Source organism: Primulina huaijiensis, chromosome 5 (genome assembly GCF_012295235.1).
Source record: "Primulina huaijiensis isolate GDHJ02 chromosome 5, ASM1229523v2, whole genome shotgun sequence".
Classification (NCBI taxonomy): Eukaryota; Viridiplantae; Streptophyta; class Magnoliopsida; order Lamiales; family Gesneriaceae; genus Primulina; species Primulina huaijiensis.
The window spans coordinates 22,324,060-22,340,447 of NC_133310.1; the positions used below are offsets into that span (position 1 = coordinate 22,324,060).

The 16,388-nt window shown below is 33.6% G+C and overlaps 3 protein-coding genes across 5 annotated transcripts; 2 read left to right on the forward strand and 1 right to left on the reverse strand.

Moving 5' to 3' along the window:
* Positions 1-2,101: 2,101 nt before the first annotated feature.
* LOC140977781 (probable membrane-associated kinase regulator 4) lies at positions 2,102-3,428 on the reverse strand. The gene has a single exon (XM_073442512.1). It carries the CDS (start codon positions 3,204-3,206, stop codon positions 2,184-2,186), a length of 1,023 nt encoding a protein of 340 aa, XP_073298613.1. The 5' UTR covers positions 3,207-3,428; the 3' UTR covers positions 2,102-2,183.
* A 2,619-nt stretch (positions 3,429-6,047) lies between these two features.
* On the forward strand, positions 6,048-8,483 carry LOC140977782 (ABC transporter G family member 20-like). The gene has a single exon (XM_073442513.1). The coding sequence runs from the start codon at positions 6,164-6,166 to the stop codon at positions 8,387-8,389; it is 2,226 nt and encodes a 741-aa protein (XP_073298614.1). The 5' UTR covers positions 6,048-6,163; the 3' UTR covers positions 8,390-8,483.
* Positions 8,484-9,665: 1,182 nt separating this feature from the next.
* On the forward strand, positions 9,666-13,273 carry LOC140977237 (uncharacterized). Of its 3 annotated transcripts, XM_073441901.1 has the most exons (8): positions 9,715-9,818; positions 10,385-10,500; positions 11,220-11,326; positions 11,490-11,529; positions 11,670-11,765; positions 11,979-12,175; positions 12,372-12,467; positions 12,609-13,273. In XM_073441901.1, exons 3-8 carry the CDS (start codon positions 11,298-11,300, stop codon positions 13,069-13,071), a joined length of 921 nt encoding a protein of 306 aa, XP_073298002.1. In that variant the 5' UTR covers positions 9,715-9,818; positions 10,385-10,500; positions 11,220-11,297; the 3' UTR covers positions 13,072-13,273. The 3 variants fall into 3 exon arrangements, with proteins under 3 accessions (XP_073297999.1, XP_073298002.1, XP_073298003.1); XM_073441898.1 differs by lacking the exon at positions 11,220-11,326 and having other exon boundaries at positions 9,666-9,818; XM_073441902.1 differs by having other exon boundaries at positions 9,716-9,818; positions 11,220-11,292; positions 11,490-11,765.
* Positions 13,274-16,388: the final 3,115 nt, after the last annotated feature.

Genomic DNA, 16,388 nt, shown 5'->3' on the forward strand with positions numbered 1-16,388 from the left:
GTGACTAGTGAAAGATTCTGATATCTTCTTGATTCGAGCTACATGCATCTCTTCAAGAATGATCTTATTTTGTTTGCATATTGACCATTCCTCGTTGTAGTAAGAAAAAACTCAAAGTGGTAAACCCCATTTTCCCAACCTACTGATAACCGATAATGCTGACAATAAATGATAATATTGGATGTGCAAGAATTGATGTGGGCATTTTTAAAACTTGAGAAAATATTACTAAATGACAATGACCTAACCAATGGGATTATTGGAACTGTTTTGGTCAATGTTGCTTTATGCTTAACTTTTGAATGAATCGGGTACTTACAAATGCATTGAACCGTGCTCGAATCCAACAAAATGGATCACTCCAACTGTACAAAAACAACATTCGCTAGCTAAATCATTGTACCTTTCTTATCCTCCATTTTAAGGCTCTGATCATTCATTCCTTCTTGGAAGTACAATAAAACCTACACATACAATTTTTTTAAAATCTATTATCTTAATTAAAAATAAAACTCTTGAATAATAAATAAACACTTTGTTTTCGTCGAAAGTGTATCGGCTGAGTCGTTACAATGATTTTTTAAAAAAATAAAACATTATGCACGTTGTAAAATAATAAATTCCATATTAATTTTTTGCATTAAAGATAAAAAAATTAGGACAAATATTTATAAAACGTTTGTATAAAAATGCTTTTTACAACAGTTTTATAAAGATTTTAAAATTTGTTTTAAGAACAAATATGTGTTTTGATAACTATTATATAATTTTTTTTCAAATTTAATAAATATATATTTATATTTTCATCATTCTCTTAATTTTTAAAAACATGGAAAAGTTTTTTCAGTAATTTTTTTAAAAATATATTTGAAAAACAATTTTTGAAAAATATCTTATTCAAACACATTTTAAACTTTTTTCCTTTATAAAATATCTGTTAATAATAAACTACGGAAGCCGGTTTCTTATTAAGTTTCAATCATTCAGACATTTTTGGCAGTCATTATTATATATCACACAGTCAGGTTCAGTATTTCAGACAGGATTTAATGCATACCTGAAACCCGGAATCATATCTGGAAAATAATTGAGGATATTGAAATTATTACAGCAACTTAAATTAATACTATGATAACGTACGTGGTTTTTTGAAACCAAGAAAGTGTAATACTACATTCAAGATGGACCCAATAGATAAAGAAATTATAGAGTCGACTTAATGCTTTTGGAATCTAATTTATATATTTCAAATTACATAATACTACGATGATGAAAAGATACCTCGCAACATAAACCTCTTCAAGCACAGAGGTTTATTCGAGTTTGATCCATGTGATAGCGAAAAAACCTCGACCACCCACGCGTTAAAGATAACTAAACTTTTAGCCAAGGGGGATTCTACAATCCCTTTATTCGAAGATTTGCTTTGTTAGCTTTAGTTTGCAGAAAAATTTACACAGCATCCGTGCATGGAAAACAGAAAGTTGAACCCCACTTTTAAGATGTTGTAATCATAGTTGTGTGTGAAAGTTTTAATTTTTAAGTAGTTTCTGACGTTTTTTCATATCTCAAAAGTGCTGAATACTTTTCTTTTCTTTATCTTACGCTTTTGCCTCATTTTTTGTTCTGGATATGCCTAAAAGCGGGTTCAGGTTTGCGCTTTCGTTGAAGGATATTTCTCCGATGTGTCATTTGAGGTGAAATTTTTTACTTGGCCCGTTCAAAATTAATATTAAATTGTGATATAAGTTAATTAATAAAGAAAAAAGTTTGAATTGTCGATATCGCCCTTCGGATAGAAAATTGTTGGTTGAGTGGGAATGGGTTGTTAGGTCATTTTCACTCATTTGAATCAATGGAATACTTGTACGCATCACGTGCATGCATATGTACGCATCTAACGAGTTGGGAGTTTGGTTTTCAGCTTTAATTTTACAACTAAGTTTGTGATTTCAGCTCGATTTTGTTTTCACGTCGAATCTAAATGTAATTTACTTATATATTTTTTATTCCGTCAGCATTTTATATCTTTGATTTTGGGCAATAATTAATAATCTTAATAACGTCCAAAAAAGAAAAAGAAACATATCTGGAATTGCGATAATAAAAAAAAGATTGAAAACAACCATTTTATTTACATAGATTCTGAATTAATTATTCAGAAAAATCATAGAAGAAAAACATTAAATGGTGCAAATCCTTGAAGCAGAAAACGATAGGTTTCTTGAATTCTTGGCTTTCTGAGAGCTCTTGCAATGTTCGATAGCTGCCTCAATTGAACACTCAACTTCGGTGACACTGCTACTCCTCCGAAACAACTGTAACTCATGAAACCCATTCGAATTTAAAGATGATGAGGACGAACCAATGGAGGAAGAGTTGGAAGAAGATAAAGACAAACACTTGGCCGGAGAATTACGCAGTTTAATTGCCCCGGAGAATGATTTCCTATGCACCTGATCCTCATTAGTCGCTTCCTTATCGAAGTTATTGATTATATTAGCTATTGTTGGATATGAGGCTCTTGCATTCTGTACTCCAATCGACTTTTTCTTGGAGATTTTGATGTACTCGTTCGAAGTCTCGTCGATTTTTGACAGGTTATCAGCTTCTTTAGCAGAAGAGTGATTGTCGGAGCAAGCAGATTTTGTGAACAAAGATTTCAAATAAGTTCTTGAAGCTTTGAGTTTCTGCCTAAGAACGGAATAACGCTTAATCAGCTTAAATTTCTTGGACCATGACTTTTTTCTAGAGTGATTACCATTAACGAAACTGCTTAGTTCAGCAGACCATTCAAAGAAGTAATCATCAGGGTTCAGTTCACAGCTTACCCTGCAAGATTCCGATGGAGAAATGTTGCAAGAATCTAGAGGGGTATTTGAGTTTGTACAAGGTGCCGTGGAGCAAGCAGACATGAATGGCATCGTGTAGTAAAAGTCTTCTTCTTCGAAATCTTCACCGGCTGCGGATGCAGTGTGAAGGAGGTTTTGTACCATCTGCAGCCGCGGAGGGAGGTGGAGAGGGAGAAGCTTGCCCTTGTAGAAGAGCTCATCAGCTGGAAAAATGGAGGTTTCATTCTCACAGCAGGATGAAGACATTTGAAACTCGAATTCTCTGCTGTGTGGAGATGAGTTTGCGGAGCAATGCAGCATAGAATTGAGTTCCATGTCGATGAAATCTTCATCTGTTGCAAGATTCTTGGTCATTTATTTTCATGAAAAGTGAAATCAATGACTGGATTCTAATACTTTGTGCTATACTGATGATGAATAACAAGCTTAGCGAAGAATTATGGAGGAGAATGGGCGGAACATCCTCTTAAAAGGGAGATGGTGGACACGATACAAGTCAGAAGAAAAGCTTTGAAACTGTCAGTAGAAATAACACCTTTTTAATTAAAAAAAAAAACACTTTTAATTTTACAAATAAACCAACTTTTGGAATGGATATATTCAAAATTAGGTACCAAAGAATAAGGAAACACATTTAATGTTGTCGAAAATGGCGAATTCCTTAAATGTTGCTAGATTTATCGTTTACCTTCGAAGAAAATTACATTTATTCAAAATTTGAAGTTTTTTTTTCCCACATAACGTAAAATTTCTTTAATTATTACATCAACATTAATGGGATTTTCAAATTTTAGATTTATATAAAATTCTTTAGATTTTGTTTCTTTTTGAATGATTGTAATGACACCAAATACTAGTAAAATCCCTTATCCGTTTCTAAATAAGAAAAAATTTTGTCATATATTTTTTCAAAATGTTAATTTTCTTTTCATATTAAAATTTTAAACATTTAATCCTAACAACAATATTTGTTTTTCGAAAATAAAAATTTATTTTGATTCGGAGGACGTCGTTTAGTTAGGTATGGTTCTACTTCTACAACCAATAAATTAAATTCGAAAATAATATCCAATTAAATTCGAAATCAGCGGCCCATTCTTCAAAAACCTTGTATTTCGGATCTATCATAATAACTATATATAAATAAATATCATTTAATGGAAAGAATTGATTTCTCATTGAATCACACGTTGACTAGGTCAGAACATGGACATCTTCATCTCCTTGTGTGAGTCGGATTTTCCTCCCGACTGATAAAAATATTAAAAATATTATTTTTTATTTTAAATATAGATTTAACTGATCCGTGTCTAGGGCTATCCGATTATTTGGCTGCTGGACGGAGCGCAATTATAATTATGAATTATTATTTTTCCTGATATCAAAACTAACACTCTTTTATTAAATATTATTATATTATATTAAATTTCGATATCACATAATAAAATCTTAATAATTTTATTAAATCTTCGAAAATACTTGGGGAGACAATTATGATATTTCTATTTCACAAACAAAACAGGTAAAAGGAGGCCTACACCAGATAGGTCACATGTCATCTGACAAACTTCAAAAAGTGAATGTGTGTGAGCCCTTTTCCGTCCGACGTGGCAAAATCGCATTGGTACGATATATTTGTGTAAAAACTAAATACCTCTTACCGAGAACACGCTTTTCTAAAGTTGTACTGTGTCTTACATTTCCAAAATCAAGACAGGCATTTAGCATTGCAAGTTTTTCAGTAGATGATAAATTAATATCTGAAAAATCACAAATACTACATACTTCAGGGTGTATAATCCCCATCAAATACAGAGAATGCTTCCTAATTTTTTTACCCTTTTAAAACATTTTCGAATTCAGACACCGATAATATAAAGTTTTGTACCCCTTAAATAATAAGTACTCGAAATCGGAGCTTAGCTCCACTGGTTTCACCCGAGATTCCTGATGTAATAATGGCTCAACTCCGAACATCCCCAACCCCCAGATTTAGGAATACCAAACAAAATTACACTACAAAAAAAAGTGTTTGTAGAAGCGGTTTTCGAGGAGCACTTCTAAAACCGCTCGTGCAAATTGAATAACAATATCGGTTTTACTTAAACCGTTTCTATTTCCTTATTTTTAGGAGTGGTCGCATTACCGCTTTAATTGCGCAATTTTTAGTACCGATTTGTATCAACCATTGCTATCAATTGCTCCTATTGATTTAACTATGAGAACCATTCTGAAAACTATTCTAATTGAATATTTTTAACAGTGGTTTCACAAAATCGGTGTTGTGAACCGCCCTTATAGCTCTTTTTTTAGGATTGATATGAAAATTGCACCTATTAAGAGATGTAATTCAAATGTAAGGAAGAGATTCATGAATATTTTTCCATTGCTTCATTTGTTGTGTTATCCAAAACTCCCACTTAATTTATTATTGCTAGTTTTGGATACGATGGCGAAAGGGGTAGTTGCTGGTTGAGCTACATCAACTACTAAAAGCAAACCAATAATAAATTAAAACACACCTCCATTTGTCACATGTACGAATGTATGGTTATGTTAGACACATTTAATATAGGTTTAAAACTATAATTAAGGAAGAAATGAAAAAAAAATTCCGAATACAATTTGAGATTAAATTTTTTTTTTTTGAAAAATATGTTTTAGAGAGAAATCAATCAACGGTCGATCTTTATAAGTCTAAAAAGTGGTACATCAGTATACCAAACAAAACTTTCATTTGAAGGACCTTTATAAGTCTACAAAAATGGGAAAATTTGCATTAATTTTAATCATGCATTATTTATTTTACGATTCTGGTCGTCTACATTGTTAAATTTCAGTTTTACTTTATTTTTTTCCCTATGTGATGCCGATATGGCGATGAAACACTGCAGATGAAAAATGACTCAAATTACTAAAAAAAAATTAAAGATGGATGATTAAAATTGAAATTTGATAAAATTGATGATTAAATTACAATAAATCAAATATATAAGACTAAAATTGCGGTTTTTCTTTATCANTATATATAACTCACACGGTTAGTTGTCTATGCATGTTTTAGCCAATATTTATTTATATGCATAGACAACTAACCTGCGAAAGTTGGTGTAACTCCTCACCTAAGTACACTAGGCCATATTATATATATTTATATCCTCTCAACTTTCAAAATCCAAACGAAATAACTCTTCAAAATGGGTCACAATTTGCATACATATACACAAATTCATAGTTTGCTCAAAATTCTTGAGACACCAAAATGACAAGATCCTCCTTGATCTGATCGATCCTCTTTCTCGAGAAGAATCATGTTTCGAGCTGAATGTGACAATTATTCTATGGAAAGTGACATTCCATTTTTAGGCCCCAGACATGCCATGGAGCTCCAAGAATTCAGTCGAAAGCCTAAACGCAGTGGCTCGCACACGTTACGCGAGCTTCTGCAATGGGTGGGAGACACCACAAATGATGAATATAGTCGAGTTCTTGAGGTTCATGGTCAAGCTTTCCAGCATACATTAGTTCCCTTTACTCTTTCATTCCACAACCTTACATACAGCGTAAAAAATAGTCGAAAAATCCGTCCTGCATGTTTTAGCAGCCGGAGTACTGGTTCAAATATTTGTGAGCCATCATCAGGGACCGTGGCTGGAAACGAATCTAGGATGAGAGTTTTGCTGAATGACATCTCTGGGGAAGCTCGGGAAGGTGAAATCTTGGCTGTTCTTGGAGCCAGCGGGTCGGGGAAATCAACAATGATTGATGCGTTAGCCAACCGCATATCTCGAGAGAGTCTCAAAGGGACCATATCTTTGAATGGTGAAGTTTTGGAGTCGAAACTTCTCAAAGTAATATCAGCTTACGTCATGCAAGATGACCTATTGTTTCCAATGTTGACAGTAGAAGAAACCCTCATGTTTTCGGCAGAATTCAGGCTGCCAGAAACCATGCCTAGGTCTCGCAAACGAGCCCGAGTTCAAGTCCTGATCGATCAGCTAGGCCTACGCAGTGCTGCCAAGACTATAATTGGAGATGAAGGCCACAGGGGAGTTTCTGGAGGCGAGAGACGTCGTGTTTCCATTGGTACTGACATAGTTCATGACCCTATTTTGCTGTTTCTTGATGAGCCCACATCAGGACTCGATTCCACCAGTGCCTACATGGTGGTAAAAGTCTTGCAAAGAATAGCACAAAGTGGAAGCATTGTGATCATGTCCATTCATCAACCGAGTTATAGGATTTTGAGCCTTTTAGACCGTTTGATCGTTCTGTCTCGTGGCCAAACTGTGTTTAGCGGCTCACCAGGGAGTATTCCTAGATTCTTTGCAGAATTTGGGAACCCAATTCCTGCAAACGAAGACAAAACAGAATTTGCACTAGATTACATTCGAGAGCTCGAGGGGACACCTGGACGAACCAAGAATCTGGTGGATTTCAATAAGTCGTGGCAAAAGATAAGAGATCCTCAAACTATCCCCTCAAACGGCCCTAAACTGTCCCTCAAAGATGCGATCAGTGCAAGTATTTCAATGGGAAAACTTGTTTCTGGAGCCACAAATATGGACTCCAACCAGTCATCCTCATTCTCAATGTTTGCTAATTCCTTCTGGACTGAAATTTTAATCATAGCCAAGAGATCAATCACAAACTCCAAACGAGCACCAGAGCTATTCGCGGTACGTTTTGGGGCAGTTCTTGTTACAGGAATGATACTCGCCACTATGTTCCGGAAGCTCGACAATTCACCTAGAGGGATTCAAGAAAGGATAGCCTTCTTCGCCTTTGCCATGTCAACAACATTCTACACCTGCGCAGAAGCCATACCAATGTTCCTCCTCCAAAGATACATTTTCATGAGAGAAACAGCTTATAATGCTTATCGTCGTTCCTCCTTCGTCCTCTCTCATGCTATAATATCCATTCCTTCTTTACTGATCCTGTCACTTACCTTCTCTGCCACGACCTACTGGGCTGTTGGACTCGACGGTGGAACCTCCGGCTTCCTATTCTTCTTCACGTTCATGTTTGCCTCATTTTGGGCCGGAAGTTCGTTTGTCACCTTTCTTTCTGGCATAATCTTCAACGTCATGATGGCTTACACAATCGTGGTAGCCATTTTGGCCTATTTTCTTCTCTTCAGCGGCTTCTTCATCTCTCGTGACCGAATCCCACCGTACTGGATTTGGTTCCATTATGCTTCTCTTGTTAAATATCCTTATCAGGGGGTGCTGCAGAATGAATTCGATGATGCAACCAAATGTTTTGTGCGGGGGATACAGGTGTTCGACGGCTCACCATTGAAGGTTGTTCCGGATAAAACGAAACTTATGATGCTGAAAACCATGAGCACAACGTTGGGAATGAATATCACAGGATCAACATGCTTGGTTACAGGCGAAGATATATTGAAGCAGAGTGGGGTAACTGATTTGAATAAGTGGAGTTGCTTGTGTATTATTGTGGCTCTTGGGTTTTTCTTCAGGATCTTGTTTTACTTTGCTTTGCTACTTGGAAGTAAAAACAAGAGGAGGTAAAATAGGATTTCTCATTGTATCTTTAGAAAATTCAACTCTCGTTAATCTAATTGTTTGTAATCAAATTTATAAGTACTATACTAGTATTTGAAAAGATTATTTTATGAAATTAATTATTCAAATTAGTAAATATTGTTTTTTGAATAATCATTTAAAATTATTGATATCATGTAATGAATATATTTAAAATTTAAATATTATTATAAAAAATATTATATCAAAAAGATTATGTCATTTGAAATACCGATCAAATAAGGATAACAATATCTTGTTATTAAATTGACTTATTTATCTTGACCAAATGACTGTGTTACTAATAAAAAAATAGAAAATTATATTTAAAAATGCATATATTATTTTGTTTTATCAAAATTTTAAATGATAAATAAATATTTTTCAAAATTTTAATTTTTTTTGTAATTTATTAGATTGATAAATTTTTTGAGACATGTTAAAAAATATTCATATTAAAGATCTAATTAAGATACATAATAATAATAATAACAATTTACGTACAATCAATATGCAAAAAAAAAAAACGACGACAATCTTTTTAAAAGTTGGAATACATAATATTATGTGTATTTATTTCAACTTCTAGTTTCAGTAGCAAAGTCTTCTAAATATTTCATATGTTCACCATTCTTCCTTGTAAAAACGTTGATCAAGTTCATAGTAACATAATTAGGTTTGATGTTGTTAATGGATTCTTCCTGTAATTTCAATTATATTCTTCAACCAAATTCTTAGCTTTGAAGTCATACCGAAAGAATTAAAAATAACAGTCGAATCGGGACAAACAACGTTTGCTTAAAGAAGTCAGATTATTTCACAACTTTGGCACAATCACGTGTCTGACACGCCATACAATTTTCGTGATAAACACTAAGTTTCTAATATTTTTAAATCTAATAATCACCCATATTTTCATTATACTTTGATTTTTTATTTCTTATAAATATCTATATGATTCGTACAAAAAATCACATTATAAATTTATTTTATAGGTAAAAAATGTTCTAATAAAAAATTTCACAACAAATTCATTTTGTAAGGTACAAAAGATCACATTTTATAATTTAACAAAAGATCACATTACATTCATTTACTTGATCAGCGTGATTTGAAAATTATCACATTGACTTTTGGGTTTAATAATCACGAGTTGCCAAAGTTTTTTTTTTAAAAAAAAGATCACAATACATTAGTTTTTTTTTTTTTTGGGTCGATGCATTATCCTTTAATTGGGCTTTTAGTTCATATAACAATTCCGGCCCATATCTTTGATTCCTGACGCTCGATTCCACCCAACGCATCCGAACCGTCTACTAACATCGGCTGTATTGACATTCCCATAGACGCGTTCGTCAAGTTGATCCCTTCAAAAACTAGGGTTGCATTCGCGGCACTCGGGAATTTCACCTTATAGGTAATCTCACTCTTTCGGGATACATTCATGTGGTGCAATTTTCGTGATTTGTGGTCATGAATTATCTTTTTGAGACTCAGATCTGGACTATGATGTTATAGTATCACGATTGTGTTCTGATAAATTTATTTCGCGGCTCTTTTCAATGTTAATGATTTGATTAGTCTTCTTGATTTTTCAAGTGGTGTTTCCTGCTTTGGTGCTTTTGGCCCAAAATCATGTTTAAAGATTTTACGCTTTTTATAATAAAGTATTTTTTTATTGCATAATAAATTTCTGGGTTTGTTCAATGAAGATTGCTAAATCATTTATGGCGGATATTGTTCAAATCTTCCATTTCCTCTAATTCCACAGAGAAATTTTCGGGAAATGGGGGTGAAAAAATCATGCCTGAGAGAGGATTTTTTCTGAGTGTTGGGGTCACTGTCCCAGTTCTTGTCTGAAGGATGGTTGAAATTTTCATTTTAGTCCTCGTGTTTATGCAATGCCTTCATTGATCTGTGATAAAAAATTTGGCCACCATTTCATTTTTCATGCTTTTAAATTTACAAATATCGATGGTTCAGATTGAAATGCCTCGCCATGGTGATCGTTATGGCAGTAGCGCTCGCCTTTATGTTGGGCACTTGTCTTCAAGGACCCGTTCTCGAGATTTGGAGCATATTTTCAGCAGATATGGAAGGTAACTAACAGTTTTCGCCTCTCCCTGGCTTTGCACAATGTTTGTGCTTCCTTTAATTTTGAAATTGTTACGTTGTTCCTGCTTACGCATTCAACTGGCGGCTGCATGAATTCTTATTATTCATTGTTGTCCCTCCTAAAGGAAAATCTATATCTACTTCCGGTATATGTTACCATTTATGCTCTAACTCGTCTCCCACTCATTCTTTGCCACCATGGTGCAGCGGGGTGTCCTTGAGGTGTACTTCTCTATGAACCATGAAATTTTACTTTTTAGTTTCTTTTTTACAATAATGGTGATAGGTGTGCCAAGCACTACTTTCTTATGGTTCTTCTGCAGCATTCCACAACGAGTCACTGTGGAACAGAAGCTGTAAGAGCTTGAAACTATTTGTAACACTGTTCTAGAAACTAGTGTGATGATGTGAAGTTATTGTCTACTTTCCACTGAAACTTAATTCAGCTGTTAAAAATTGTTTCGTCTAGATGTCGAATAATGAGTTTTATCCTTGGTACTTCGTATCTAGCCTAGTTTTACCTCTATTTGCTTCTGCATCCGAGGTTAGCTACATATGGATGTGGTCATGCTTCTTATCTCCTAGTTAGAAACAGTTGCTCTCCAAGCATTGTTCTTACTGGGGTTTTTTATGATCGTGTTTTTGCGATGAAACTATGGGCCCATAGGTGTCATTAAATTTAACTTGCATGATTCTGTTGAAGGTTTCTGAGCGTGTATGCTTCATCTGGTGGTCATTGGTGGGAGGGTGAACTTTGCCTGACCTGGTGGTCAATGGTGAGATGGTGGACTTGATGGAATCTCACTCAATGTTAGAAGCTTTTGGCGAGTCTTTCTGTGTTGTGTTTTGATGTTTTTATGGAATTTGCAACAATCAAATTGGTGTTTAGTTCTTCTTGAGGACCAAGTGTCATGCACCCCAGTACTTAAGTAAGTTTTGATGGCCTTACTATTTCTGGCAACCATTTCCGCAGAGTACGTGATGTGGACTTGAAACGAGACTATGCCTTTGTTGTATGTACCACCACTCTTTTTCTTACTTTTAAAATTGTTTGTCTGTATGTTTTTCATTTTATTCCTGGCTGATTGGTCATTTTTCAATGGTGCGATATCGGTGTCCTATGTTGGTTTTCTGTCCATGCCATATTTTACAGGAATATAGTAATCCTCGAGATGCTGATGACGCAAGATATCATTTAGATGGTAGAGATGTTGATGGACGTCGGATCACTGTTGAATTTGCTAAGGGGGTAAGAAACCTTTTGCTCTCGTTTAGTTAATCTCTGTTGACTTTTGCTTTTGCATGAACAATAATGACTGCCTTTTTTTATCAACAGATTCATGCATCAGGGTCTTTAATTTTTCAATTATGCATGTCGATTGTATGAAATTACTAAATAATTTCATTTGCTATTTCTGTACATACAAATTTCAGCTGCGAGTTTTTCATGTTTGTGGTGCAGGTGCCTCGGGGACCTGGAGGGGTTCGAGAATCTGGGGGAAGGGGTCCCACACCTGGGTCTGGACGCTGCTTCAACTGTGGCGTCGATGGCCATTGGGCCCGAGATTGCACAGCTGGAGATTGGAAAAATAAGTGTTATCGCTGTGGCGATAGAGGTCATATAGAAAGAAACTGCCAAAACAGTCCTAAAAAGCCGAGGTACTTTTGTCCCTGTGAATATAGTGACTTATTTTATTTTCTGCATTTTATGTTGCTTGCATAAGTTAGTTTCACAAACTCTCTACTAGTTTTAAGTACATTCAATGAGCCTGTTATCTTGCTAATCATTAGTTCTTCAGAAACCGAGCTTGTTATGTGGTTGTTGATTTGTTTCCTCATGTGCATTTTGCTCTAGGCGCGATCGTAGTTATTCACGTTCACCCATGAGGTCACGTTCTCCACGTCGTGGCAGGAGTCGGAGTCGGAGTTTCAGTAAAAGTCATAGTTACAGGTAGGTGGTTTCATCAACTAATTTTTTGGTAGCATGTGGTATGTGATATGGAGAAATTTCAGCTTAGATTGGATATTTGATTTTAACAAATTCAGAAAAATTCTTTATTGTACACTAGCTCACTTGAAATTTTTTCGCCAGCCGTTCAAGGTCCCCCATTAAAAGAAGTCGAGATGTTGAGTACGATGAGAGGAGATCAATGAGTCCATTTGGCGTAAGCCCTGAGCCAAAGAAGCGTGCTTCTCCCTCCAAATCTAGGAAACACAGCTCAACACCTATTATAGACAGCCCAAGAGAAAGAGGAATCCTTTCCCCTAGGAAAGGAGAAATCGAAACGGGTCAAGATGGCTACAGTAACAGTCCACTGGAAAGCCGTTCCCCCAGGAGAGGCAGAAGGGAAAGGGAGGAAGATGGTTATAGTGACAGTCCCAAGGAGACTAGGGGAAGTCCCCTAAGCCCAAAAACTACAAGGTATGATGCCGCGGATGGTGATAACCGCAGCCCTAGTCCAATCCCAAGGGATGATGGGAATAATGTCGATGATGATGATGATGATGATGATGATGATGATGCTCGCTCTCCTAGAGGTAGCAGGTCTCCTTAAACAAGTGGTGTAAAAGCTGTTGAAACTTTGTTCGGTTGTTGTAGGTTCTTGAGAATGTCGGTTTTGCCTGTCTTTTTTATGTGCTTCAGTTTAATTGGTGGTACTATTTAACGGCAATGTTAAACTGTTTTTATTCAATGTATGTTTTGTATGGAACTTCTTCCAAAAAGAAAACTAATGACTACTTTTGAGGAGACACGATGATAGGAGGCTTGTTCATGCCCTTTTTTCTCCCTTTAATTTAAATGGAAATCAGAATTCATGCCTGTCATATAGTTGTGCTAGCTTAATGGGATTCTGTATCATACGGATTTTTTATTGAAAATTAAGAGATTGTTTTTCAATTAAAATGGTACCGAATTGAAAACATTCAAATTACTGCAATGTCATCTTTCATCAGTTTATTTGTGATTATTTGGTTATCTTTTTTATATAAAATTTATGTTACTCAAACTAACTGAATTTTTATAAAAAAATTTAATATTATTAACTTTTATAAGAAAGTATACTAATATATAAATATTATAAATTTCTAATAAAATTTTATTGGATTATAGAACTATTAAGTAGAAATATATTTTTAATAAATAAAATTTAAATCTATTTAATTCATTTTTATATTAAATTTTATTTTAAAAAATTCTAAAAATTCAGTTAATTAACCGAAATAATTGATTTTTTTATGTTTGGTTTGTTCGATTTTCGTAATAAAGTTCTGAGTTATCGAAAAAAGTTCGATTAATTAAATTTTAGAAAGTTATGTTCGACTTTAACCAATTGTTTACTCATATTATTGTTTAACACGGGACAGAAATACTTTTGATTTTTTACCCTTCACTATACATGTTCAAATTCAATTTCTAAAAGTTATATAATTGTTTTCCTAAAAGAATCTGGGTTTAGATTCTTCTAAACATGATATAAGAATTTCTTATTTGTATTTATGTTGGAAATGATCTTACGTGAAAAAAAAACATGTATTTTATTTTTCCACCAATGTTGATCAAGTCACGAAGAATAAGATACATATCTCGGACCAAGATTTTCAAGTTTTATAGCACTTTTTAAAGTAAACTAAAAAACTTGATATTGGGTTCGACTAACTGTGAACCAACCATCTCACAACTTCATAATAAGGAGTAAAATTGGCCGCTGGAGGTGATTAACTTGCGGAGGCACTGTATCGAGAATCAATGAAGCTTACTTATCCCGATGGCATAAGATGCTTCAGGCGAGTATCTTGCTTCTTTTTCCCTCTTATAGATATTAAACTCGAGAAGAATGATGCAAATTTAATCAACTCATATTTTCCCTAACGCGTTATGAAAACGGGAGAGGCGATAATTATCCAAGAACAGTGAGAATTCTTATGAAGTTGTATTTCATTTACTCTAGGTAAAAATAATAGCTAAGCTTCTCAGAATAAGAAGCGTCCTCAAAAAGTTTTCTGGAGATAAAGTTAAGATCAAGAAGGTTTTAAGGTATTGTTACTTCATTATTTTGCCACTTTTATCATCTCAAGGAGTCTATGACTATGATGATCACAACTTTGAAGAAACTGAGGATTATAACTATTCAAGATCTGTGCACGCTAACGGATCGATCCACATATATACAAAGATTTTAGAGGTATGGGAAATACTGAAATTGGCAGCGGGAATTGGTTAGGAGAATATGAAGCTTACTTTGGTGACTATTGGGGAGGAGGTGAAGCCTATTCGGATAGACGGTATCAAGAAGACAGCTCATATCAAGAACAGAAGGATGATATTTTAGCAATAACAATGATGATATGGAGCAGGATTACAGTGAAAACCAGTTTTTTGGTTATGGCGATCTTGATTTTTAAGACGATGCATGGGGATGATCTTGTTTATCAGGGTAGTCCGGCATTTCAATGCAGTAGCAGCTGGGATGAGTGGGAGGAGACGATACGTACTTTAATTACGAGCAAATCTTTGGATATTTGACGATCGGGCTGGTAAGATGTTGGCCAGGATCTTTAATCTCCACATTATATGAGTAACTTAACATCCTGTAAAATAGAATAGTGCTTTGAAGAACAGTTTCCATTATGTGCTCTTTGCCATCAAAAGTATTTCTTTTGTTTTACATAAATTTCTTATATAATATTATTTCTCTCATTCTTCAATATATAATATATGGTTCCAAAAAGATTGCGCGCACACACATTTATAATCTAACATACATATAAATATATCACTTTCATTTGTGAATTTCCTTATTTGTCTTTGTTTATTTATTTAATTTAATTTAAATTAGCAAGCAAATTAATAGGTTATCTTAAAGGGCTTTTTACATATAAATATACCACTTTCATTTGTGAATTTTTTTATTTGTCCTTGTTTATTTATTTAATTTAATTTAAGTTAGCAAACAAATTAATAGGTTATCTTAAAGGTTTTTTTAGCAATTCATTGTCCATCTTAAATGAATTTGGACATTAATACACATTCCTCTTTCTTTCCTAACTTTTATGCCAAAAAAAATTATTTAATTAAATTTTCTTGTTAATTTAAATTAGCAAATTAAATTAATATGTTTTTTAGGAGTTTTTTGTAATTCATTGTCCATCTTAAATGGATTTGGACATTAATACACATTCCTATTTCTTTTTTAAATTTTAGGCCAGAAAAATTATTTATTTACATTTCTTAGTAAAATCTAACATCTAACATACATATAAATATATCACTTCTAATTGTGAATGCTTTAATATACCCTTATTAATTTAATTTAGCAAATTAAATCAATAAATTTTTAATGGATTCTTTTATAATTTATTGTCTATCTTAAATGCCTTTGGATATTAATGCATGTTGAATTTATCAATTTACCCATGATTTTTTTTTGTTGCTGCTAAAATTTGTTACTAAAATTAGTGTATTTCTTCATAATTGCTAATGAATATTTAATATTTATATCTTATCTTTTCTTTTATTTTACATATAAATAAGTCACTTTTATAACAAATTGATTTTAAAATATGAACTAAGAAGCATCGTATATTTTGTAGATATTGAAATATGTTAAAAATTATTTGTAAGAATATTTTTTAACGTAAAATTATTCTGTGATTGCAATTTTGCAATACTTTTCTCAAATTACTTTTTTAATGAATTATTTTTTAATTGGGGTTTTACTATTTGTACATCTCATTGCTAGGTAGAAAACCTTGTACCATATATGGGTGTAACTCGATTTAATTTTTAAAATATAACTAATAAAATTTGTGAGTTCTTCAACTATATTTTTCAATTTTTTCATAATATTATAAACACGTTATATTATTTTTT